Source organism: Gigantopelta aegis, chromosome 4 (genome assembly GCF_016097555.1).
Source record: "Gigantopelta aegis isolate Gae_Host chromosome 4, Gae_host_genome, whole genome shotgun sequence".
Taxonomy (NCBI): Eukaryota; Metazoa; Mollusca; class Gastropoda; order Neomphalida; family Peltospiridae; genus Gigantopelta; species Gigantopelta aegis.
The window spans coordinates 47,290,679-47,318,380 of NC_054702.1; the positions used below are offsets into that span (position 1 = coordinate 47,290,679).

Here is a 27,702-nt window from a genome sequence, read left to right on the forward strand (position 1 = left end):
TTGTTTCATACACATTATCCAGTGAGGTGTTTTGGTGCTTTTGTGTGTTGTCATTTGTTCTTTTGTTCATTTATTCTGAAAAATGATTTAAGTCAAATAGGTAAACTTATTGTTAATTTAGCACTCTTCAAATCCAGCACCAGGAAATAAAGAGCTACCACACACTTGTACTTTAATGTGCTGAAAATAGATACAAATAATAAATAATAGATACAGAGGTGTGCAATGCTGTAAATATTAGGAGGAATGATATATCAACATTTAGGTTTTGTACAGAATTTGGGGCAGGACGTAGCCCAGTGGTAAAGCGTGCGCTTGATATGCAGTTAGTCTGGGATCAATCCCCATCGGTGGGCCCATTGGGCTATTTCTCATTCCAGCCAGTGCACCACGACTGGTATATCAAAGGCTGTGGTATGTACTACCCTGTCTGTGAGATGGTGCATATAAAAGAACCCTTGCTGCTAATCGAAAAGAGTAACCCATGAAGTGGCAACATGGGTTTCCTTTCTGTGTGTGGTCTGTAACCAAATGTCTGATGCCATATAACAGTAAATGAAATATGGTAAATAAAACATCTCTTTTTTTTCTTGTACACAATTTCTTCCTGATATTGGAACCAACATGATATATTTTGTACCAATATCATATCATGTTTCCCAGCCGAACCATTCAGTTAGTTTCTGTTAATAATGTATGCTGTTACGCACACTAAAGATGTTGTTTGTGATTAGCTATTGTGTCATATTTATTCTATGGAGATGTTACTCAGTTCAAAGCAGAATGATGCAATTGCTATTACACAGATTGACTCATTACAGTTTGATTGCTTCATTTTCTTTTATTGAATACATGTAGGTCAAATACTGTAATAGCTTAGATACAGATTTTTAAAAACTTCACCTTGTGTTACTTTTTTATTAAATGGATTATATAGAGAATAACTAGTTAATGATGTAGGATATTGCCTTTATCCTGTGAAGGTAAGAATGGGAAATTATGCTAGGCTTGCCGAGTGGAATTTCTCATTCGGCCTGAACAGGATAAAGCCAGAATCGTACATCATTAACTAGTTATTATCTTTATCCTGCAGACCATAAACATTCAGGGGATAAGCTATTATTTCTGTTATTTCAACTACATTGTACGATAACCTAGAGGACAATTGAGCAATTTTGTAATGAAAGAAAGAAATGTTTTATTTAACGACGCACTCAACACATTTTATTTACGGTTATATGGCGTCAGACATATGGTTAAGGACCACAGAGATTTTGAGAGGAAACCCGCTGTCGCCACTATATGGGCTACTCTTCCGATTAGCAGCAAGGGATCTTTTATTTGCGCTTCCCACAGGCAGGATAGCACAAACCATGACCTTTGTTGAACCAGTTATGGATCACTGGTTGGTGCAAGTGGTTTACACCTACCCACTGAGCCTTGCGGAGCACTCACTCAGGGTTTGGAGTCGGTATCTGGATTAAAAATCCCATGCCTCGACTGGGATCCGAACCCAGTACATACCAGCCTGTAGACCGATGGCCTAACCACGACGCCACCGAGGCCGGTAATTTTGTAATGTGACGACACATGCGTCGATTATGTGACATATCCTGCTATTATACGGATATGACTTTGCTTTGTCCATCATCATATTCTGTCAATAGAAACAGTGGTTGCAGGATAAAAGATAATATGGCATCAGTATCTTCATACATTTTCTAACTAGCCACGTTAAGGTTTATTAAGATTAGTCTGTGGTCATTTACTTATTATTCAATACCTTCTGCATTATTTTAATCTACTTAAAATCCATTTGATGAATTTGATGTGTTATTTTTAAACTTGTGTTGTCAAAAGGTTTGTACCTAAACAAACTGCCATGAAAAAGTGTTAATATTTAATTTGGTTTCTTTCATTTACATTTAATTTTGTATTATAACAATGTCTATATTTTTCTTAATTAAAAAATATATATTTTAAAGAAAAAAAGGAAACCCCAAAACATAACAAGGAAATGCAAATGTTAATAATGGTTATCATTATATAAGCATTATTTGTAATATTTTCCTTTTACAAAAATCTGCTTTCATACCAGTTTTGATATCGGTTTAAAGTGCATTTATATTACCACAGATTGGTTGCATGAACTTAACATTTGACATTAGTCTTGTACAGGGGTATGATTATGATCTTGATTTTGTTATTTTGATTTCTGTTCTTTGTTCCTAGATCAATAGTATACTTAAAAATTAATTGTTATTTTGGAAACAACACAATACTGTTCAAGTACTAGTTAGTAGTCGTTGAAGAATTTGTGTTTATTGTGAATGATGCATATTAACTTCAGTTTGATTTTGTAAATCGGCATAGAAACCCAGTGCATGACCAAACAGTGCTGCTGATAGCTACCTAACCCAGATCTAGGGTGACAAGACAGTGTTAGCATTGATTTCATCCACAGAAGTGGCTCTTAGCCTTTCTTCTGGTAATAGTAGGCGCTACCAATATTGGCTCAAGTTATGTGTTCAAGGCCATATAATGTGGTCAGCAAGCATTGTCTTGGACATGTGTGGCAGCAGCACACCAGTCAGCCCAGCAGTAACCAGCAAGAAACCTATTAACACTCTTTGAAAGAAGCTTAAATCTGCCGATGGCGCAGTGAATCCTGATAGGTCCTACTGGTGAAGATTACTTTAATCTGTTGATCTTGTAACAAGTTCATTACTTTGGGGATTTACAAGGGTAGATTGGAGGTGGCCAAGCTCAATACGCAATCATACGTGTACAATCAAACCTACTCAATTTGTCACATCTATAAGAAACCACCTACAGGAATTAATAGGTTAATATTATAGACACATATTCAAGTCCTTGTTAAGTATATAACTTGTGACTTTGGGCTTTGAAATCAGAGGGAATTTTTTTTACTTATTCCAATTGTGCTTAACGTCAGGACTGTATTCAGTGTGGGTGTGACGGGTGTGTACTAACCCCCCTCTCAAAAGTCCACATATTTTCTGTCAAATTTAAATAAAGTTACATATACATGTACATGTTGGGTTTTTTTAAAAAGTTTTTCTTAGCCATTGTTGATCTCATCACACGGAATTCACCCCCACCCACAGGTACATGTGTATGTTCATGTATTATTTCACTTGTAGTGTGGTGAAATTTAATATTTTCACCCCTGCATATACCGTTCTTCTCTGTACTTTACATTCTGTTGAGTTTGGTCCAGTAAACTGAAAGGCTTAATACCTATCATGTACTCTTTGTAAAATCAATGAATCTTTTTAAAAAAAGAAGTTATTTTTGACAATGTTTTCAATATTGATCTTCAATAAATTGACAAGATGTTAAGCTAATATCATGTCATCCCAAACACACTGATCCATGGTTCTGGCTATTAACAGTAATGTAATATAATGTGACCTGTTACTGTTTTATGTCTGAAGCAAAACTATTCCTGACATTTGATGAAATCAAGACCACGAATTCAGTATTGACACAGGAGAAATTGGAGAGATTATAAACAAGTTCATTTTGATTATCAGAGACAATATTACCTGAGATTGAATATGAAGAGCACTAATTGCATGGACTCCATGACAAACTGTCAGAAGAAAACGTGAGCAGTGAGCCCTGTGCATGCTGCTGTGTGAAAACAAACACAGACAGTTGTGGATGACAGTATAAACAAAGCTGCAATTTGTGTTTTACAGACAGATAGGAAATGTTACGAAGACTGCATGTTATCAATTATCAGCTCTTTCTTGACACTTTAACTTGAGCTGTTGAACCAACACACAGAACTCATTAGCCAAATGGCTTGTAAATACTTAAATATACCTAAATATGCCACTAAATTGAACTGAATTCTTTAAGAACACACAGACTATTTTAGTACTTGTTTGGATGGATTGCAAGAATTGATATTGAGCACTGCTTTTAGCACAGCTAGTGGGTTAAGCTGCTGAGTTTCAGGATACAGGGTAATGTTTTTGCACAGCTAATGGATTAAGCTGCTGAGTTTCAGAGTAATCTACTTTTAGCACAGCTAGTGAATTAAGCCGCTGAGTTTTAGAATTGTAGATACTGGGTTCATACAGGTATAGGGGTGGAAATAGTTGTATCTGAGACAGAGGTGGGATGGGGTGGGAAAGAGTGGTGGAACATGCTTTTCTTACACACCTATGTAGGAGATCACCCATTGTAGATCAGTATCATCTGCAACATCTGTTGGAGATCATGTTTAAAACTTGTAATTGGTTGCTTCATGGTGGTGATCCAATCACAACAACCATACCATCAAATAAAATAAGGATGACTAAAATTGATCACCCTGTGGTGTGTCATTTAACCTGACATTGATCACCCTGTGGTGTGTCATTTAACCTGACATTGATCACCCTGTGGTGTGTCATTTAACCTGACATTGATCACCCTGTGGTGTGTCATTTAACCTGACATTGATCACCCTGTGGTGTGTCATTTAACCTGACATTGATCACCCTGTGGTGTGTCATTTAACCTGACATTGATCACCCTGTGGTGTGTCATTTAACCTGACATTGATCACCCTGTGGTGTGTCATTTAACCTGACATTGATCACCCTGTGGTGTGTCATTTAACCTGACATTGATCACCCTGTGGTGTGTCATTTAACCTGACATTGATCACTCTGTGGTGTGTCATTTAACCTGACATTGATCACCCTGTGGTGTGTCATTTAACCTGACATTGATCACCTTGTGACATATAAGTTGGAAAAGATGTTTACATTTATTTTAAACCTAGTTTTTGAGGATATGTAAGACATAGAATGCTACATTCATGTCTGTTAGATACATTTTTTAAACAACTTGTAAGATAAATGATATCTTACAGTCCCTTGTGCAGTATTCTCTATATTGACCAGCAAAATGTTTTGCCTTCAATAGCAATATGTTTTGGGATGTGAGGGGCCAAAATATGTGTGCACTCTAATGTTAGACCGGGTGCTAGTGCTAGGCACTATGTTTCTTTTAGTAAAAGAATTATTAATAATAATAATTTATTTAGAATAACAGTACACTCCAGTTTTTAAAAAATATATTCAACACCTAATAACCACCCTTGATTTCATATAATTATTTCCAAAAAGTAAAGCTGATACCAAATTTAGTTTTTCCTTCCAAGCATGCACTCTTGTTGAAGAAGTCACAAAACTGCTTTGAGCTGATTCACTCACCTTGTTATTTAACCATTTCATTCAGTTAGTGACAGTGGCAGTGTTCGGGAATACAATCACTTCCGTATTGACCCCTTGGTGACCAGTCTACTCGAACACTAGATTGCCAAAGGAATCTGTTAGTGTAGTCTCAATTGATCAAACACAGGGCAGTTCCACATTGGACACAGTGGGGTTGGGCAAACCAAGACAACACAGTTTTCTGTACCCACAGATTCATTTTGGTTTCTTTATCACAGGGATGTGTGTGTGGGTTGGGTTTTTTAACTGTTTATTTTTTCTTTGACCATTTCCTTGTTAACAAATGTCAACCCTGCAAAGGGGTTCTTTATTGGTTAATGTACATGGATTCTTTCACTAACAACAAACCCTTAACCCCTGTCCTAGACAGCTAGCCCAGATAGCTGATGTGTCTGCCCTGAACAGCATGTTTGAACCTTAATTTGATATAATCATGGAAATAGTTAAATAATAAATAACATGTATGTTGCATGTATTGACACAAAATAAAAGTTTACTCATGAATATAGTACCTCAACACAAAGAAAAAATATGAGATGAAAATCAATCAGATTTACCCTGAATTTGGAATTTTAGTGCTTCTCAAAAGCTGTTTTTCTCCTTGTATTGTTATTTGATGGAAAGCTACAATTTAACTCCTTACTTTTCAAGACAAAGCTAATTTTTCCAGATTTTTGGGGGTTAATGTTATTTTCAACCATGAAATATAATATTGTCCTCCATCCCAAATTCCCCTGTGTTTTTATTTCTGGAACTGCCCTGAGATCAGTCTCTGGGGTTCAAAGCTTTAATAGCATCAATACTGTGTGTGGCTTTCCCACTGTCTAAGTGTAATTAGATGGTGTATTTTATGTGATGGATTTTTCCTGCCACATGTTTCATTCTATTTCGTTGGCATTGATCAGGAAATTTGATCGTTTGTTGAATTTGTATATTATTAATGAAAACTGTAGAAAATTATCATTGAGCAAATATTACATCTTCAAAAGTCAATTGTGTCTATAAAAGCTCTTCACAGTATCAGTGTATTAGCCAAATATATTTTGCTTTATAATTTATAAATTTATCATCCACTTCTGTCATTTATTTATTGATTTTCTTTCATTCTTTTCTTTTATCCTATCTGCATTTGACCATTCATCCCATCTATCTCTCTGTCGATCCATTGATCCATCCATCCATCCATCCGTTGGTCGGTCCATCAGCCGGTCCATCGGTCCATCCATCCATCCATCATGCATGCATCACCTATTTTCAAGTTTACAGTCATAAATCTCACTATGCTTGGTAGATGTAGCCACCTACTTTTCACCAACAGTTTCCTGCTTTTAAAAATAATTTCCATCCATCCATCCATCCATCCATCCATCCATCATCCCATGTCATTTCATTCCATTCCATTCCATTTAATTCTAATTCATTCCATTCCATGCCATTACTTTTGTAAAACCCAATAGCTGATGTGCATTTTTGTGCTGGGGTGTGGTTAAACATCCATGCCATGCCATTCTACTCCATTCTATTCCATGCCATTCTATTCCATGCCATTCTACTCCATTCTATTCCATGCCTACCGGCCTTGGTGGTGTCATGGTAGGCCATCGGTCTACAGGCTGGTAGGTACTGGGTTCGGATCCCAGTCGAGGCATGGGATTTTTAATACAGATACCGACTCCAAACCCTGAGTGAGTGCTCCGCAAGGCTCAATGGGTAGGTGTAAACCACTTGCACCGACCAGTGATCCATAACTGGTTCAACAAAGGCCATGGTTTGTGCTATCCTGCCTGTGGGAAGCGCAAATAAAAGATCCCTTGCTGCTGATAGGAAAGAGTAGCCCATGTGTGGTCCTTAACCATATGTCTGACGCCATATAACCGTAAATAAAATGTGTTGAGTGCGTTGTTAAATAAAACATTTCTTTCTTTCTATTCCATGCAATTCTACTCCATTCTATTTCATTGGATCAGCCAACTATCCCAAACCACTATCTCTATTACTCAAAATATACATGTAGCTCACCCACAAATAAAATTAATATAAAGCAATTATTAATTAATGGATTCTGTTGTTTGACCATTGTCTAGATAGCAATGTCCTTCTCACTTTATTCCCATGCTAATATTAGTGGTAACAAAGTAAAACATAATTGTGTTTGCTAACCAGAATCAATAGTATAAAAATAATGGGTTCATAAAAAAGCTTGTTTATAATCTCACTTTCCTCCATGGGGGCAGTCTGTGTACTTCTCAGCACTTACCTGGCATCCTCATCCTCAAGTGCTTATAAAACTGGTGTGACCCATCGCACTAATGACTACCATGAGTTGGGGAATATAGTAGGTGGTTACATGTGTCATGTTTGGAGAGATGATGGGACTAGGATGTGGATGTGGACAGCAAACGAAGTTGAAACTGCCAGATGGGAAAGAACTGGGATGGAAAACAAAGAAGAGAAAGGAAAGAAGCAGTGGGTTAAAAGTAAAATAAAATAACATCTTGTGCTGTTAATAGTTTGTGGCAGCAGCAGATTTCTTTTTATAGTAATTATCTTTTGGCATATTGTGTACTGTTCAGTCAGCTGAATTGCATACCTACGTCAGTATGCTTGAACCCTAGTTGAGTATGAGTACAATAATTAAATCATATGATCTATTTTGTGTGTGATACCTTTGACAAGGTTGTGTGTTCTGTTTGCAGGATGATGACCCCTCTACCCAGACATGGCCCGACTACTATGTGGAGCGGATCAGCACCATGTCAGCTGTAAGTGATGTCACTCAGTGTTATACCATTCCAAATACTGCTTCTCACTCATACACAAGTTAAGCAACATTGTACCTCTTTGTACCTCTTTGCTTCTTTTTAGTTATCTCTAGTTTCTTTCAAAATCCTCATGTATATAATACCCTCTTTTCCTCAATTAGATTGTTATTGAAATAAATTTGTATATACATTTTATATGCACATATACATGTATGTATACATTACTATTATATAGAGAATACTACATGAGCGGCCGTTAGATACTGTTTATCTTAAGAATTGTTTAAAAACAAAAGAGTTGTAAGATAAATGGTATCTAATGGACACCAATGTAGTATTCTATTTCTTACATATCTTCAGAAAACAGGTTTAAAATAAATTTAAATGCCTTTTCCAACGAAAACCTATGTACGGCCCTAGCACTTATAGTTAACTTGTGCATCACAGACACGTCAATTTCAGGTTAACTTGTACATCACAGAGTGATCAATTTGACCATGCTAAATTTTCATTGGATAGTATAGCATTGGTCACCTGGTCGTCACCTAGGTTATATGTCTTTAAAATGTTATCGCATGTATGTGTGTTAACACTATATGTGTTATAAAAAAAAATGAATGATGTTCTCACCAACGGGTGTGTAAGAAATTATAATTATGTAATTTTCACCATTATATTATATTGTGTGTATATAATAATTAGGCAAACTTGTGCCCAATGCTTTTGTTTTTTATGCAATAAAATATGTACAGTGGACTTTGTCCACACCAGCATTTGTCTGAACCGGCATTCAGTGTAAACCCGCACAATTTTAAAGTCCCGTTCAGCTACCATATTATTAGGAATAAAAGTCTGTTTACGCCAGATGCTGTCTATTCCAAACTTCAGATGCAAATTCAAGAACAAAAGAATGGTTTATGTAATGATTAGCTCTGTCTACACCGGCACACGATCTTACCTCTACCGTCTGCCAGTGACACTTTTTAAACAATGACAGCAATTCCCCAGTAATTAGAGCATCAAAGAACATGTTAAGAAATAGTTGTGCCTTTTTGAAGGTTTAATAAACAATGAACCACACCTGTTGTAACGGGTTAATTTGATAATAACTGGTACCGAGTTTGTTATTCTGTTTATTACCCCCAGCTATTTGTTGTCATTTTTTAAAGCCTTTATTTTCGATATAGCTACACATCTATGTATATAGAAATGATGTAAACTACTTTACTGTTCTGGGTATTGTTATAACTTTGTATTTTATTCATGGTTCACAGATAATTTTCAAAAGCCAAAGTTCTATATGTTCTGTAAAAAAATCTTTAATGAATTGCATTAAACTACCATGTAATTACAAGTTTAACACTGAAACCAGAAAGACGTACACGCAAATGCTTTAAACTACATAACGTCATTGTGTGTGCTTTGCCAAATTGTGATGACGTCATATACAGTGAACTCTTGTCTAAATCGGACTCACTTCGTACCGTCGAAATAGTCCGGTTTACATAGAGGACCGGTTTAGACAGAGTTCATCCAGAGTTATGGTTCTTGAATTATCGACAACTCGCGATCAACAATGACATTTGAACCCATGGATGGTTGGGAAGCACAGTCATACAAGACAGACTTGCAATCGATTATTTCACAGACATAAAAAATATACCTAAAGGGACATTCCTGAGTTTGCTGCAATTTTTAAGATGTTAAGATGAGACTTTTTAACGATTGTAATTACATATCAAATATATTTTACTACATAAAATATTAGTGGCTGCATATTAAACATGTTTCTGGTCATTCTAATATTTGTACTAGGTTAAATTTTATTTTATTTCCTAAAACATTATTTATTCGAATGTACGAAATTATTTGAATACAAAATTCAGATCTAACAGCCTACCATAATAAGAGTAAACTTCACACGAGCGTGATTACATTTTGTATTTGATCTTGCGACGGTGTCCTGATTACTTGGCAATTGTCGATCATTGTTCAATTAATAAGCAGCCCGTCATTCAGTCAAATTCCAATCCGGTGTAGACAGAGGTAATTAATGCATGAACGGTTCTTTCATTCTTGATTTTTGATCCGGAGTCCGGAGTAGACAGAGTACAGATTAGGCAGAGATTTATACCTAAGAGATAAATGGTAGCTGGATGGGGCTTTAGAAATGGACCGGTTTACACAGAGATCCGGATTACACAGAATCCGGTTTAGACAGAGTCCACTGTATTTAGTACCGACACGGTGATTGGTTTCTTGACGTCAAATCGTCAAACCAATGCATGATAACTTCTCAGTGAGAAATTATGAATTTTATTTTCCCTGTTATGAATGTCTGCTGGGGTAATAAAAAATAATACATCACACCTCTTCGTTCCAAATAGCCGTTATTTTCCCGAATTATGGACCGTCGACATAATTCAATTATTTTTACAAAATATCAATAATAAGTGGGTAGTTATGTAGATGGTTAAATAAAGTACTTTTAGTGACAAATCAAATGTGTATATTTTCAGATAATACTTTGTTAGGTCATTAATTAGGTCAGCCATCCATGACTGAATGTCTTTTAAGGAAGGCTAAGATTATGAGTTTAAAATTGTTCATCTAAAATAAAATAAAGTTTTAAATTTGTTACAAGACTTAACTTTTAATGTCTTTTCACCGGCCTCGGTGGCGCAGTGGTTAAGCCATCGGACTACAGGCTGGTAGGTACAGGGTTCGCAGCCCGGTACCGGCTCCAACCCAGAGCGAGTTCTTAAGGGCTCAATGGGTAGGTGTAAGGCCACTACACCCTCTTCTCTTTCACTAACCACTAACCAACTAACAACTAACACACTGTCCTGGACAGACAGCCCAGATAGCTGAGGTGTGTGCCCAGGACAGTGTGCTTGAACCTTAATTGGATATAAGCACGAAAATAAGTTGAAAAAAAAAAAAATGTCTTTTCTGTGGTTTAATTTGACAAGACAATCCATTTTTATTTCTGTTCTCATGACTTTAAGCAGCTTTGACTAAGTTTTTTTGTGTTAAAATTGGTTCCTTAAATTGTTTCTGAATTGATGCTATTTTCAGTTGTATCTTGGCTTCAACGATGAAGAGATCAATCTGCGAATTAAACTGGTGGATAATCTGAAAACGGCTCTCAGAACTCAGCCAATGAGGTAATAGGACTAGTCGGTAGTACTTTGTATAACATTAATACACTTTTTTCATATTATTATAAGAATGGTTTACAAATTACATTTATAGGATCATTGTGTCCCTTGGCTCGTCTATGCCATACCATGTGTCCATTGTCGGTCTTTCTGAAACTACTGCCCTGGGGCTTGTAACTCGAAGCAGTCAGAAGGGCCTGCTAAACTTATGGTAGTCAGAAAGCAATATTAAATTTTACTCCTGACCTAGGTCAGGCGTAAATTTCCAGATTTACGACAAACTTTAGTTGTACCCCAGACCAGTCGTAGCATGGACGTAATATTAGTTTGTGTGATTAAAAAGGCAAAGGGTGGTATGTGTATGTTTCTAACCCTAATGTTATTTAGATCATTATATTATATAAAACAAATGCATTGATCGCAGTTGCTATTGCAAATGTAATTTAAAAAAGGGTTTGTTTTGCTTAACAACACCACTAGAGCACATTGATTTATTAATCATTGGCTATTGGATGTCAAACATTTGGTAATTCTGACTTATAGTCATAGAAAGGAAACCTGCTACATTTTTCCATTAGTAGCAAGGGATCTTTTATATGCACGATCCCACATACAGGGTACCACATACCACAGCTTTTGATATACCAGTCGTGATGCACTGGCTAGAACAACCATGTGTAATTAAAAGTCTTAAATACACAATCGGTAATTTGTTTAATGACACCTCAGCACATTTGATAAACTACGTCTATTTGATGTCTAACACGGTTATTTCGAGAGTTCGGGGGGTAATAGGGGAAGGAGGGAGACCCACTGGGCCGCTGCCACCACACAGGCTACTCCTTTCAAAAGTAAGCAAGTGATTTTTATATGCACTTTCTCATAGATAGAACAGTACATACCACAGCCTTTGACATATCAGTCATGGGGCACTACTTGGGAAGGAAAACAGTCAAGTACACCAAGGGCAATTGATTCTGTATCAATCCATCACATCTCAAGCAAGCACTCTACCACTGGACTACATCCACCTGTCTGTTGTCAGTACCTGTTATAAACATTTTGTATGGAGCTCATTGGTAGAAACAAGGGAATCCCCTTGTAAATGTATAAATCTTTTGAGTTTGTCATGTTCCTCTAGTTGATTGAAGTCCTTGTGCTGCAGGATCGAACCACCTCAGTGGATCCATTCAGCTGATTAGGTTTTTTCTTGTTCCAATCAGTGCACCACAACTGGACAAAGGCTGTGGTATGTGCTTTTCTGTCTGTGGGAAGTGCATATAAAAGATCACTTTCTGCATTAGGAAAAATGTAGCGGGTTTCCTCTGTTGACTACGAGTCATAATTACCAACAATGTGACATTCAATAGTCGATGATTAATTAATCATTGTGCTCTAGTGGTGTCGTTAAACAAAACAAGACTGTTCCTCTAGGTTTACATATGTTTTATGCCAAAGCTACATGTGTTTCTGGTTATACCACCAAATGTTTCCCTTGACTGTCAAAGTGCTATCATGGCAAACATGTAACACCAAAATATTTACAACTTCTTCGGCTTACAAGCCCCTGCCCTTCTCCTCTAGTTACAGTCATGTGTCCATTCTTTATGTATATTTGTGTGTGTACATGCAATTGTCTAATTTAGTTTTTTTAATGGACTAATTTGAAATTTCATTAAGTGATTCAATTTAATTCCAAAATTTGTATCATAGAGTTGTAAACATTAATTTTTATTATCTGAGTTATGGTTCATGTTCCTGTAAACTACTTTGCACAAAGGTGATAAAATAGTGTTTTGTAAACATATTTTTTGTTATTGTTATAGTTTTACTGAAAGTGGACTCTTTACAGTAAAAGATTACTTGTTCACAAAAAGTATATGACAAAGCTAGCTCACTTGTTTTTAAACAAACATTTTTAGTACAACAAATCCATGTTTATTGTTTAGAATGTCCAAAATCACATTACACATTTGGTTTTGTAGTGCTAACAATAATTATAGTTCCATACATGAAATTCATTGAATTTCTTCAGTTTCCCATAAATTCAGTGATATTTATTTTTAAAAAGATTATAGTTTTTTGTTTCTTTTCTAGTTTCGTTGTGAGATTTGTAGAGAAGAATGGGCTGCAGTGTCTGTTGGACTATCTGTGTAAGATGGACTATCAGCTCTCCGAGAGTCCAGTCCATACTTCAGTCATTGGCTGTATTAAAGCACTTATGAATAACTCGGTGAGAATATCATGGACAGTTAATTAAATATTGCTGTAGGAAATAGAAATTTTCAGTATTAGCACATGTAAAATACAAAAATATTCTCTTGTGCCACACCAATGTGGATGTGTATAAGTTTAGATGTATCATAACATAAATAGATCAAACAGATGGTGTATTTGTTTTAATTTAGGTGAGATGGAGGATAATTTCATTGTCTTTTCATCTTGCTTTTTTTCAGTGATTACAGTCGTATATATTTTTTAATATTATGGAATCCATCCATCCTCATTCAGATTAATACATTTGTTAAGTTCTAATAATTTAATGAAACTGTCCAAGCCAGGAAAATATTCAAAATATTCAAAAGATGAGAATCGATGGTATTGATATATCGTTATGGAATCTGCTGAAAGCGATTTAGTCAACAAAAAAACAAAAATTCTTCTACTAGTACAGTATTTGGCTGTAATTATTTAAAGGGCATGTAGTGAAAGACATAATGTTTAAATTTCAAATCAACAGTTAATAAATAACTTTGGCAGGAAGCCACCATTAAACAACTTTGATATACATGTAGCACCTTTAAAGTTAATAAAGAATTAAATTGAGTTGTGTATAGTTAAAAAATAATGTAATAATAAAGTAATATTGTGTTTTCTGCAGCATGGCCGATCCCATGTGTTAGCTCACCCTAACAGCATCAACACCATAGCCCAGAGTCTGAGTGTGGAGAATGTGAAGACGAAGATTGCGGTGCTGGAGATACTGGGGGCCGTGTGTCTCGTTCCAGGGGGACACCGCAAAGTGCTGGCAGCTATGCTGCACTTCCAGAAGTATGCCTCAGAGAGGACACGATTTCAGGTAAGGTTTAGGCTTAATATATAGCTATTTTTGTGTCGTTTCCTGTTAGGGGCGTTTTAAAATTTTCCACATTTGCACATCCATACAAAACATTCTCTTTTTAGCCACTTCCCTCTGCCCTGCTAAAAGTGTACATCTATGTGATGATTTTACAAAGGATATGTTTTATGGCATTTTTTTGTCCATTTTAAATGTGCAGACTGGCATTAACTCCCACTTTCCTGTCCTGTACTCCACCCCCAGAGTATGCTTTGTCCTCATGAACATTCTGATGATTGTGAATATCCTCTTACATCCTTGAATTCATCTCATTTCTTCCAATCTGGCAGCTTCTGTTCTCTTTATACCACCTCCACATCCTAATCCTTGTCTCTCCAACCATGGTGGATGCGTGTCTCTTGAGGGATATACATGTGCACGTGCCGGTTATCAGCTTCTTCTATGGATTTGGTCTGACCACATTGATTTCTGGACTTCAATCACTCCCAGAATTGTTAAGAGGACCCTGTAGCCACCTACTATACTGTCCCAGAGCTAGTTTGATTGTAATTTGGTGAAATAATATCTTGTTAAGATTGATATTGTTTGGGAAAATATAACATCGGTTTCTGTAATTTTTAAAGTGTCTTAGAGAAAATTTGGCAAAATGTTGTACTTACCCACAACTAGCCCTGCTGTCCTCTTACAGATAATTGCCATGGGTGAAACTGGCTTTATTAGTGATAGATGATAAGGATGTCATGGGTGAAACTGGCTTTATTAGTGATAGATGATAAGGGTGTCATGGGTGAAACTGGCTTTATTAGTGATAGATGATAAGGATGTCATGGGTGAAACTGGCTTTATTAGTGATAGATGATAAGGGTGTCATGGGTGAAACTGGCTTTATTAGTGATGTCATGTCATGGGTGAAACTGGCTTTATTAGTGATAGATGATAAGGGTGTCATGGGTGAAACTGGCTTTATTAGTGATAGATGATAAGGGTGTCATGGGTGAAACTGGCTTTATTAGTGATAGATGATAAGGGTGTCATGGGTGAAACTGGCTTTATTAGTGATAGATGATAAGGGTGTCATGGGTGAAACTGGCTTTATTAGTGATAGATGATAAGGATGTCATGGGTGAAACTGGCTTTATTAGTGATAGATGATAAGGGTGTCATGGGTGAAACTGGCTTTATTAGTGATAGATGATAAGGGTGTCATGGGTGAAACTGGCTTTATTAGTGATAGATGATAAGGGTGTCATGGGTGAAACTGGCTTTATTAGTGATAGATGATAAGGGTGTCATGGGTGAAACTGGCTTTATTAGTGATAGATGATAAGGGTGTCATGGGTGAAACTGGCTTTATTAGTGATAGATGATAAGGGTGTCATGGGTGAAACTGGCTTTATTAGTGATAGATGATAAGGGTGTCATGGGTGAAACTGGCTTTATTAGTGATAGATGATAAGGGTGTCATGGGTGAAACTGGCTTTATTAGTGATAGATGATAAGGGTGTCATGGGTGAAACTGGCTTTATTAGTGATAGATGATGGGTGAAACTGGCTTTATTAGTGATCATGATAAGGGTGTCATGGTGAAACTGACTTTATTAGTGATAGATGATAAGGGTGTCATGGGTGAAACTGGCTTTATTAGTGATAGATGATAAGGGTGTCATGGGTGAAACTGGCTTTATTAGTGATAGATGATAAGGGTGTCATGGGTGAAACTGGCTTTATTAGTGATAGATGATAAGGGTGTCATGGGTGAAACTGGCTTTATTAGTGATAGATGATAAGGGTGTCATGGGTGAAACTGGCTTTATTAGTGATAGATGATAACATGGGTGAAACTGGCTTTATTAGTGATAGATGATAAGGGTGTCATGGGTGAAACTGGCTTTATTAGTGATAGATGATAAGGGTGTCATGGGTGAAACTGGCTTTATTAGTGATAGATGATAAGGGTGTCAGTGTCTTATCCACTGGGCAACAGAGCTTCTATTGCTTTTATATTAAGGCTTGCACTGCCACTCTCCAAATTCAACTGTTGTGAATTTTAAACACAACTAGCAAATAATTTCTTATAATTGAAAATTGAAATGTTGGAAAATAATGGTGGGTTTGTCCAATTTGTTAAGTTTAATAAATAATTTGTTAATTAAATTAATTTTCTGCACACTGTGAGCATGTGCTGTACATTCTTAGTGAAATGAAGTGGTATGTATTGGATGAACTTTATAAATTGATAAATGGAATCGAAGTTAACTATAAAACAATAACATGTTTTGAGATATTTATATGGCAAGAAGATTGTAATGTTGGTGAAAATAATCTTGATAAATATCTAAATAACAAAACGGCTAAACTATTTCAGCATGTCCAACTTATGAATTTAGAATCGTTTATGAATATTGTTGAAATGGCTCACTTGATTATTACATCTGTTGTTTTGTTTGTTTAATTAGTGGTGTTATTTAATGTTTTAAATTTTGTTTCAAACTTCTTGAGGATGTTACCAGTTCTTATTGTTCATTGTAACCAGACTTTGGACTCAAAAGATTTAATTTATTTTTAATTATTATATTTGATATTGCAGACCTTAATCTATGACCTTGACCGCAGCACTGGCAAGTACAGAGAGGAAGTTGGACTGAAGACGGCTGTCATGTCTTTTATTAATGCAGCCCTCAAGTATGGGCCTGGACAGGTGAGATATGGTTGATATAATAAGTAAATAAATAGTTATGAATACAAAACTGTTTGTATGTTTTAATCAAACTGAAAGGAAAGAACATTAGCTTTTGAACATTTTAATATTTTTATATACTATGAAAATTCTAATTTAGGACAAGTTAAAAAAACATATGTAATGTTTCCATTGCTGTTAATGTCCAATGTTTTAGCAGTAACTAAGTGCCTTCCTCAGGAGAATGTGATTTGTTATATACTCTATCTTTGTAATCAAAAATAGACTTATAACAAATACAGTGCAACTTCTCTGGTTTTCAGAGTTGTCCTGTTTTCAGGGGTTTGCATTAATACAAAACCTTTTGTTGTCTATTCACATTCCAATAAAAAAACCTTTGACTTAGATATTTTAATAACGTTTGCTTATATACTTAATTTTTTTTTAATGATTTTAAGTTTATCATCAATGATTTTAAGTTTATCATCGAGTGATAGTTGAATACGGTGAAGTTTAACTGGATGTTTCAGATGCTACAGACATCTTTTTGACACCGAAAAGCCAACATTTCTTTTGCCCACTCTTAAGTTTGCTAAATACCGGTTTCAAAATAAAATCAAACATTAGGAAGACAGTGGATTAAATTCATTGTTGTTTTGTCAACCCATGAAGCAAACTATAAATATGTTTGTTATGAATATCAAAGCCATCTCTTGATCTTTAATTCCTTGATTGTTATTTGTCAATGTACCCAGTCATATGTAACTGTGATTACACATCTAATGGCCAACCTGAGCATGTGCATATTGCACTAACTATGTTCGCAGTCAGCTATTTCGGCAGAAGATGGTGAAGTGACAATAAATGAAAGAATTAGTAATCATTGACAATGTCTGATCATCCTGTTTTTAGAAGTACAAATTGCACTAAATAAAAGAGTTTGGGACTTAATTATTCGTCCAGTGTTCAGTTTAGAGAGGTTAACTTTAGTGTTAAAACGTGTAAATCACGGAACTTTGGAAAACGTCCGATGTTGACAGAATTCCGGTTTAGAGAGGGTCCGGTTTTGAGGCGTTTCACTGGATATATAATTAAAATTTATGTAATATCCATCTTTGTAATCAAGAATAGCCTTTTAAAATATATGTTTATAATAATTGTGTTAATGATAGAATTGCATTCACCTGTAACATTGAACACTTTTTTATAGTTTTTATAAACTCTTGATTTTATTGACTTTATTTTGGGACATTTTTTCATACCATTTCTTTTCTGACTTTATCCTATGTAATATACATTCTTTCATTTAACAATGTTACTAGACTAGTGCAGTAGATATTTAATGGATGTTTTAGTAAACTTGTTGTAACATTGCATACATTACATTATAATATATTTATTTAAAATTAACTATAAAACGTTTTTGTTGTCAGGATCATCTTGAGTTTCGTCTACATCTCCGATTTGAGTTTTTAATGCTCGGAATTCAGCCAATTCTTGACAAGTTGAGAGATCATGGCAATTCAACTCTGGACAGGTATGCTGTTAATATTCTAACTGATGAAATATATGACATAACATTAAAAATAAATCTGTTTATAGGTTAAAAAGTACTGCTTTAATTTAGTACCTTCATATTTTATGAAATACTTACAGTACCAACAGATATGTGAATGTTAATAATCAAGTGTTGCAAGAACTTCATTATTTTTCACTTTATGCAGTTTTGGCAGTAGATTTATTTTTGCTAATTTCATGTATTGTTAGACATATTGACTTCTTTGAGATGGTACGCACTGAGGATGAAAAAGAACTTGCCAAGAAGTTTGATGGGGTGAGTATTTTTATATATTTTACCAGTTAGGTGTATATTTTAAATTTATTTTAATTTATATATATTAATAATAATATTAATCTTTCATTTTTCAATAAAGATATTTTTATTTATTTACAAAGCATCAACTAAATATATTTATATTTTTTAATAATTTATTTTGTTATTCAGTTTTTAAGTTTGAAAATATTTTGCAGCAATATTATATTCTTTCAACCTTTGTGGGTGTTTTTCTGCAAGTTGAAAACTAATATTTTAAATTTGTGTACAGGTTCAAGTTGACACTAAAAGTGCCTCACAGATGTTTGAGATCCTGCGTAAAAAGCTGGCTTTATCAGCCGCGTATCCTCATCTACAGTCTGTTCTTCAGCATCTACTCTTACTACCATGTGAGTAACACAATGAATGATGCAATGGGCATATAGTCATATCTGTCATCTGTCTGTCTATCTGACCATCCATCCATCCATCCATCCATCCTAATTCTAGCTGTTCACAAGGGTGTAGATCACAGACAGATTGTTTAATAGAAAAGTATTTTGTTCATCTGTACAAACTCAATCGTATCAGTTTACCCTGATTCTGATTAAGAGCCATCTGTAAAAAAACATAATAAAACATTTGATAAATTATCTTTAAAAACCCCCATCTCGGATGAAATATTTACTGTTGCTAGCAAAATAAAATTCTATAAATAGGTACTTCAGGCATAAGACCTGGAAATGTTCTCGCTGGGTGAAAATTAAAGGAAAGCAGCCGCGCGGCATCATACCCTTAAAAAAAGATAACAAAAATGAAAAGAAAAGAAAAAGAAAGAACAAAAAAAGAAGGAAAGATTTGTTACTTTATATTGTTGTGTGTTGGTTGACTTTGTGGTAAGACCTACTCCTTATTTTGCCTTTCAGTATTTGGTACAAAAAAGTTGATACGAAATACAAGCCAACTCATCTTTTAATTGAACCGAAGATGTTATCGGTCTGACATTCACGGGCAGTTCCGGTTGTGCTGGACTGATAATATTATTTTAATAAAGGTTTCAAGATATATGAAAAACAATAAAGATATTTGTAAAGTGATCCCCTAATGTGTGATAAAAAAAATTCTGTTCTTCTTATTTCCATCTTCATCGAATGAATCAATTGCTTTGATATCACCAGCTGATAGATTGTAAAGGTGGTGTATATATTATTTGGCACCCATGATAAATGAATTTAATGATAAAGACTACCACTTCCATTGTTTTTATAAGCAGTGAAATCCCCCCAAAAATGAAAAGTTTATAATATTTTATAAAGAATTGCTTAATAAACATTGCGCCTCTCCAGTAGCAGATCCAGAAAATCCATTTGGTGGTGACAGTGCCATGTGGCCGAAAGCTACAAACATTCCCAAAGGATTCTGCATCGCAAAAAATATAGCTGTCGCTGCCACCCCCCCCCCACCCCCCCACCCCCCCCCTTATTGTGTTTCAAACATACAAATGGATACAGGTATGGGACAAAACAGAGGCTGTTAAAAATACTGTTAAATTATGATACAGTAACTGTCGTAAGCTACTGAAGTTTTTCGTCAGTTGCTTTTTCGTACACACAACGCAGCTTGTTTCATTTGATGTTCAGTGTGCAGACTGATTGATTTTTCTTTTTGTATGCAAAAAAGTGTGCATTTGGAAATAGAGATAGGTGCTGTAAAATATAGTAGGGTGCAGGAAAATAAAGAGGGGCACAGAAAAATAAAGGAGGGTGTCAGAACATGAAAGGAGGGTGTCAGAACATGAAAGGAGGGTGGCAAAATGCAATAGTGGGGCAGGCCGCCCTGCTTAAATGGAGCAGTGAGAACACTGATCTGTTATCCAGATAATATTGCAGCAGTGACAACTTGCTGAAAAGCATTCCTCACTTAAATACCATAAGATATTTCATTTTCAACTCGGACAAATGACATTTTCCAAGTTTTCTACAGTTTTTAATCTGTAGAGGATCTTGGATGTCCTACATATGTATTTTAATATCATGTTTTAATGTCATACCATTTCTTTCATTTTTGTTGAACAAAAATTAATGTTTTACATTGAAAAAGTTACTGCTTAATCTTAGCTTAAAGGGACACACCCTAGTTACGGCTAGTTGTTAACCATTACGGCGTTGTTTTTCGCTATTAAACCCAAAATTGCACTTTACTTACCGTTTATTATTTAGAATATACATTTCCATTCACCTGAAGTGTTTTTTGGTAATCCTGGTAATCCTGTTTTTGTAATACCACAAAATGCATTTTTCGTATTTTTTAAAAACGGACGCACGTTTGAGAGAAAAACCGTGAAGCAGACCAGGTCTAATCTCTTTTTAGACGGGATATTTCCATTTCAATGTCACAGATGTTGGTATACCACGTGACCATTATCATTTTGGTTCAGTTTGTTTTCTCGTGCATGGTTCGCGCAATCAACATCCGATTTGTTGTTGTTCATTTGTGAGATTTTTCTTCACAGTTCGTGAAATTTTTTAGTAACAATAAAGTTCAGACAAGTAAGTGTCTCAATACAAAACGTTACAAACCCTTAAAACCAATAATTTTGCTAAGTCTTACGATATCTGGAGAGGGGATACAACCAGGACAGAACAGTTGGAACATGTCCAGGAGAGGTGAAAAGAACACACTCCAAGTCTGTGCACACTCTGTGAAATTTGTCGTGACGTAGGCATTGTTGTGCTTTGAGCGACATCTACCGGTGACATCAGAATACTAACTTTCAAAATTATTTCAAGCAATTAGGACATGGGGATTCCCATGGTATTTATCGATATAAAACCTGCTTTTTCACTCCATTTGATAAAAACGTGATCTAAGTGTGTTACAGGTTTGTAGATTAACCAAATTATAATTTATTTTCGCTGGATGGAACTTGGGTGTGCGGCTTTAACATCTCCCAAATGTATATACTCATTATTAGGAAGTGGGAAATTAAAATTCTTTGATTGTTTTAAGTTAAAATTTCGATAACTGATGTTGTTTTTCAATTGATAATATCACTTTAATAATAAAATACTGTATCAGGGTTAGAACTTTACTTACAAGTCAAGGAGGCCATCTTGTTTTTTTAATTTAATCAGACCTCAGTCACGGCACTGAATGAAGGAACTTACTTACAACAAAGTGGACTTTCATATGAGATTTTTCTGAAACTGGTGGTCATCCAATGGATTATATTTATAAAATTCAGTTACCCTTGGTCAGTGAAGGTCACTCCTGTAGACCACATGCAGACCAATTTTCATCTGCTGTATTTTCAGAGTTAGAATACAGAATTGTTTAAAAAGTATTACTGGAAACTAGTCGACTAGTTAATTGATGTTACTAATTGATATTTAATATTTCAGATGGGAAGCATGACTGGGTGTCTCTGTGGACAATCATTGATCAAGTTGTACATCAGATTGTCTTACAGACAAATGGACAGGATCCTGATGTTGCTCCAATGGAAATCAACCTCAAGAAAGTTGTTCATCAGTGAGTATTTTTCACTGCAGCATCTATTCTGTTTTTAAACCAGGGTTGTTGGTTTTTTCAAAACATTTAGTTGTAGAACAAATTATTATTTTTAAATTCACCTTTACCACACCTCATGGCTTTACTTTCTCTTCTATGAAAGTTCATTTCTTTTCATTCTGACAATGCCTCCCATCCTCCAGACTACAGGATAACTTGTTAGTTTCTAGTATGTGGTCAGGAAAATAAACATTGAAATGTCAGCATTGCTCAAGTTCTTAAAAGATAATCATGACTTTATGCCACCATTGTCAAGAATGCAGTGAAAATAATAATAATCTTTTCTATATAATGTATAAAAATGTTCTCTCAAAATATTGTTATGTGTGTTTCCAATTTACATCTTTCAGTGAAGTATTTACTATCCTTTTATTCATAAACTGAAGGTGATTTCATTTTAGGTTGTTTAAAAACAATAATGTGTTTATAGTCTGTTAATATTTTCATATAGTTCTTGCAAAATGGGTCCATTAGGATATAGGGAAATAACTAATACTAGTACTTTGTCTATCCATGTATATATGTAAGATTCAAAACAATTTGTTTCTCTTTATAGCATATTGTAAGTAAGCTAATGATTGTAATGTTGTGATGTTCTGTTTTAGACTAGCTAGTGAAAATGATGTTAAATCATATCAACAGAAGCTGCGAGAAGTAGAAAAGAGCAATGATGAGCTCAATGCTAAACTGGAGAAGAAAGAGAGAGAGTGTGAAGTTCGGTTGCAGGAAAAGGTAAAGTAAACCTGTATACTGTGAAATTGTTTTCTTTATGACCCACATGAGTTGTTGTCAGTTTTGTAAAGAATATCCCCAGATTTTGTTGGATACTTAAATTTGTCAATTGAAAAGGTAAGGTTCTCTACAACAAAGATGAACATATTACATATTAATACATGTTTTTAATTTGAATTTCACCCAATAGCCAATGTGTATTTTTGAGCTGGGGTGTCGTTAAACATTCATTCATGCATTCATTTAATTTGAATTATTTTTAAATGAACAGGAAGAGTTGACCTCTACTATGAATCTTATGAAGACCAAACTGGAAAAGGAGATAGCAAACCATGCTGAAACAAGAAAACAACTTGATGATCTGATCAATTCCTTTCATGAAGCAAAGATACAGGTACACATATTTTCATTTAAACTTTCTCATGTATAAATGAGTTGTTCGTACAAATGAAGAAATAATACAAACGTCTTGTCATAATTTTTGCATTGAAAGAGAACAATGTATTCAAGATAACTACTCTACCATATAGTCTAGAATACAGTTATTAAAAAAACAGTTTCAAATTATTGATTTATGTTATGTGTTTTTTTTTTTTATATAGTTAACAAACTGTTTGTATGCAATTAATGAGATGATAAACATTTCAAGTACACATGACAAACAGTGTGTAAATCACCTTAAAGCAATTGTGGAAAATGTTTTCAATGAGTTAGAAAATATGTTGAACAACAGATTGTTTAATTCTATAAATGTATATTAGACTAGTGCATCAGCAACATTGTATGTGCTTTTATTTTGAAACCACTGTTTCTACTGGCTGATTCTGATGACCGATTAAAGCAAAGTCATAAATGTATACTAGCAGATTATCACTTTTGACGTCACACATGTGATGTCACATGCATAGATCCATTATAAAATTGTTCACTTGACCTCTAGGTCATAGTACAATGTAGGTAAAATACAGAGAATTAATTGTTTTTCCACTTAATGTGTGATGGATTGCAGAATAAAAAATAATTAGTTAATGACGTAGGATATTGACTTTATCCTATTCAGGCCGAATGGGAAATTTTCCATTCTTACCTTCACAGGATAAAGATGATATTCTACATCATTAGCTAGTTATTCTCTATTTATATATGCCATTTATAAATAAGTTGTTAAAGTTAAGCCTTGGCATTTAAAATATAAATTGATTTTTTTTTTTTAACTGTTCATTATCTATAATCGTATTTATTACACTTCAGTATGAACAAACATAATACAATTCCATCCCTCCCACCCACCCACTCTGCCACTCACATGAAATTAATGCTAATTGCATGCAGTTTACAAATAGATCTGCATATTTGCCATGTTCCACATGCTATTTAAAGGAGATTACTTCAAACATTGTTTTTAAAATAAATCTAATGAGCTTGAAAATAAAAACCTAACTCACTCATATAGTGGATGTTTTAAATTTGAGAATTCTCAGTACCACTACATGTTCTAGATTATGTGTTGAATGTTGGATACATATCACTCATTTGGTTCATGCACATGTTCTAGATTATGTGTTGGATGTTGACTATGTGGCACTCATTTGATATATGTATGTGTTCTAGATTGTGTTGGATGGTGTGATACATACCACTCATTTGGTTTCAGCTGGAGACTGAGAGGGGTGAGAAGCAGAAGCTGCAGCACTTGGTGAAAACAGGAAGTCTTCCCGACGATGCTAAGATGGGGATCTCCAATGCTGCAGCATCCCTCATCTCGGTGGATATTGGTCGTGGAATCTCGAACGGATCTGTTCTACCTCCTGCAGCTCCTCCAGCTCCTCCACCCCCACCACCTGGAATGGCCCCACCACCTCCAGGGGCTCCACCTTTAATAGGTATAGCTTTCATATGGCTTGTTATTAGTAAACATGTGGGGTTCATTGAGTACAATACTGGATTGTTACTCGGTCACATTCTGGGTATCTTGGACCAAACTGAAATAGTTTGGTTAATTCTAGATGGTCTATACAGCATCATACATTATTCTTTGTCATTGTTTTTATCAATTACACCATATAGGAATTCCAGATTTTGCACCCCCCAAAATATAGTTTTTAGAGATCAAACTACTAGTTCAACTAGGTACTCTGTACAAGTGATTCACTCCATCTTACATGTTTTTTGTATTATAGGTGGCTCTAGTTTAGGAAAGGTTCCTGGTTCTGCAATGAAGAAGAAAAATTGCCCCAAACCCAGTAACCCACTCAAGTCTTTCAACTGGACTAAGCTTCCAGAGGTAAACATAGCTTTCCATCAGGATAACTGACTTTTCATTAACTAAAACATTTCTCTGCAAAATCTGTCAGATAAGGTTTTTCCTTTTGTTATTGAAGCCAGATGATATATGTATTCTTGAAAATTATTCCATATTGGCGTTTTTAAATAGAGTTATACCTTTCTTTATCAAAGATGTCAGAAACCTCTAATTTACAACTTCAGTTCTTTGTCTGTTTGAGTGCCCATGCTGATCAAACATTATGGACTGCTTTTTAGATTCTATATATTATGTTAGACTTGTCTCCATTTAATCCCAAATGGACCAGCAAAGATGTTGGTGCAGACCAAATACAGTTCAGTGGCTTATGTTCAGCCAGCTGTTTATCACTAAACATTGGCAAACTATTTTCACTGGTATCCAAAGTGGTCATTCAGTTTAATGTATTATTGTAAAAACCAGTATAGCAAGTGTTGGAGACAAATGGTTGACTGGACTTGCCCCAGTTTTTCACAGTGTCATGCCTGAAAACAGGACTGTATATTTATTAATAATATCTTTCATTGTTTATTACATCAACTGTAAAAGATTTGTTCACTCCATATTACCTCTGATTTATTTCTGTGGGTTTTTTTTCAGAACAAAATAGCAGGCACAATATGGACAGATTTGGATGATACAAGGGTAATGTTTTTTTGGTTTTTAAAATATTTTTTGAATATGATAAAGTTTATATCCAAAATGTTAAGGAAATGCTTTGTATATTTTTACTGTTGATGAATGACAATAAAACAGGTCATTGTCAGTAAAAGACAAAATCTAATATACATAACTGTCAGATTTTGTGAATAGCATTATAATTAATGATATTAAAATTTATGACACTGTTAGTCAATGAAAACATTAATGAATATTACAATGTGAGTGAATGGCTGAAATAAACTGTCATTTCAGTGGGATTGGTGTTTCTGATGAATATTACAATGTTAGTGAATGGCTGAAATAAACCGTGTCATTTCAGTGGGATTGGTGTTTCTGATGAATATTACAATGTTAGTGAATGGCTGAAATAAACCGTGTCATTTCAGTGGGATTGGTGTTTCTAATGAATATTACAATGTTAGTGAATGGCTGAAATAAACCGTGTCATTTCAGTGGGATTGGTGTTTCTGATTACAAAGACAAATACCATTGCTCATTGATCATATATGTATAATTACTTTATCTCATGGCTGTTTAGCAGTTGTCTTCATCCCTATGTCACAAAGATTAAGTAAATGATATTACTTAATAATGGTTTATTAAACCACTTTAAAACTTTGAGTTGGTTTTTTATATGAGATCATGTTACAAGCAATAAACTACTAGTAGCAGCTATTGGCTCTCGAAATAAGTTGCGAACAATAGGTCAGGTCTCCTATCAGTTACTTCTTGGTGTTTTCCCATATCCGATAGTTCGCTCGCGATACATGGTTTTCAAACAATTTTTAAATAATACCCAAATAAAATAACGTGTCTACTAATGTTTATCAAATTTCTTATGGTGCTAAAACTTCTTACTGACACAATTTTAATTGCATTAACCTCTTGTGGGATTTCAGTTCATGGAAATTAACTAGATCCTACTAAACAATCAAAACCACGCTGAAATTTACTGACTGAAAACGTTTGTTAAATATGATCCTTTATTATGTTCCATTTGTCCAGTGTTTAGTAAGATCTATTCCTTCTAGCTGAAATTTCAAAACTAAGGTAACTAAATTGATTATGACAGAAATACCATGTAACCTACTAATTGGTTTTGCCGACTACAGCTTATTTCAAGGGCCGAGTCCCATTGCTTAAAATGGTTACTATAATTGGTTAATACATACAATACTTTTAGTGTAAATAGAAGTAACTGTTGATGCATTATACTATGGTCTGAATGTGCCTCCATCTTAAGCGTCAAGGTTTCTGTTAAGTTACCTTGGTCTGTATTATTCTAGACTCTTGCCCATAAACCAATCCAGCTTGGTTGTCCCTAACAGAAACCTAAGCTTCCCACTTGTATAGATCTCTAAGGCACTGAGATATGCAAGTACCATCTCCACATCTAGGGATGGATCTCAATGGCTTTCATATTAATCTTGTTCAATAATTTCATGTTAATTGTATATGTATGTCCAGTGAATTGCGACCATTGGCGGGACTAATTAAAACTGGTCTTAACAGTGCGGTGGTCATAATACAAGAATTACCAACATTCCAAATGATGATTGTTGTAAATATTGATTGCAAATTTTACGCCCCACCCTCCAGTTGTCATCAACAATGTATAAACTGATAAAAGTAATAGGTGACAACAGTGTATTGACATTTAAATTGAAATGCAAGAATAATCAAGTCAC

At 34.9% G+C, this 27,702-nt stretch overlaps 1 protein-coding gene across 1 annotated transcript in view; it reads left to right on the forward strand.

Moving 5' to 3' along the window:
* The window catches only part of LOC121370632 (disheveled-associated activator of morphogenesis 2-like), a 108,009-nt gene that overhangs the window by 33,552 nt on the left and 46,755 nt on the right, over window positions 1-27,702 (forward strand). The window contains exons 4-17 of the mRNA XM_041495997.1: window positions 7,952-8,017; window positions 11,096-11,184; window positions 13,276-13,411; window positions 14,060-14,257; window positions 16,845-16,955; window positions 18,368-18,471; window positions 18,702-18,768; window positions 19,040-19,157; window positions 22,149-22,278; window positions 22,923-23,049; window positions 23,321-23,443; window positions 24,704-24,932; window positions 25,230-25,333; window positions 25,952-25,996. Of these exons, the coding sequence (XP_041351931.1) occupies window positions 7,952-8,017; window positions 11,096-11,184; window positions 13,276-13,411; window positions 14,060-14,257; window positions 16,845-16,955; window positions 18,368-18,471; window positions 18,702-18,768; window positions 19,040-19,157; window positions 22,149-22,278; window positions 22,923-23,049; window positions 23,321-23,443; window positions 24,704-24,932; window positions 25,230-25,333; window positions 25,952-25,996 (1,647 nt within the window). The remainder of the gene's footprint in view (window positions 1-7,951; window positions 8,018-11,095; window positions 11,185-13,275; window positions 13,412-14,059; window positions 14,258-16,844; window positions 16,956-18,367; window positions 18,472-18,701; window positions 18,769-19,039; window positions 19,158-22,148; window positions 22,279-22,922; window positions 23,050-23,320; window positions 23,444-24,703; window positions 24,933-25,229; window positions 25,334-25,951; window positions 25,997-27,702) is intronic.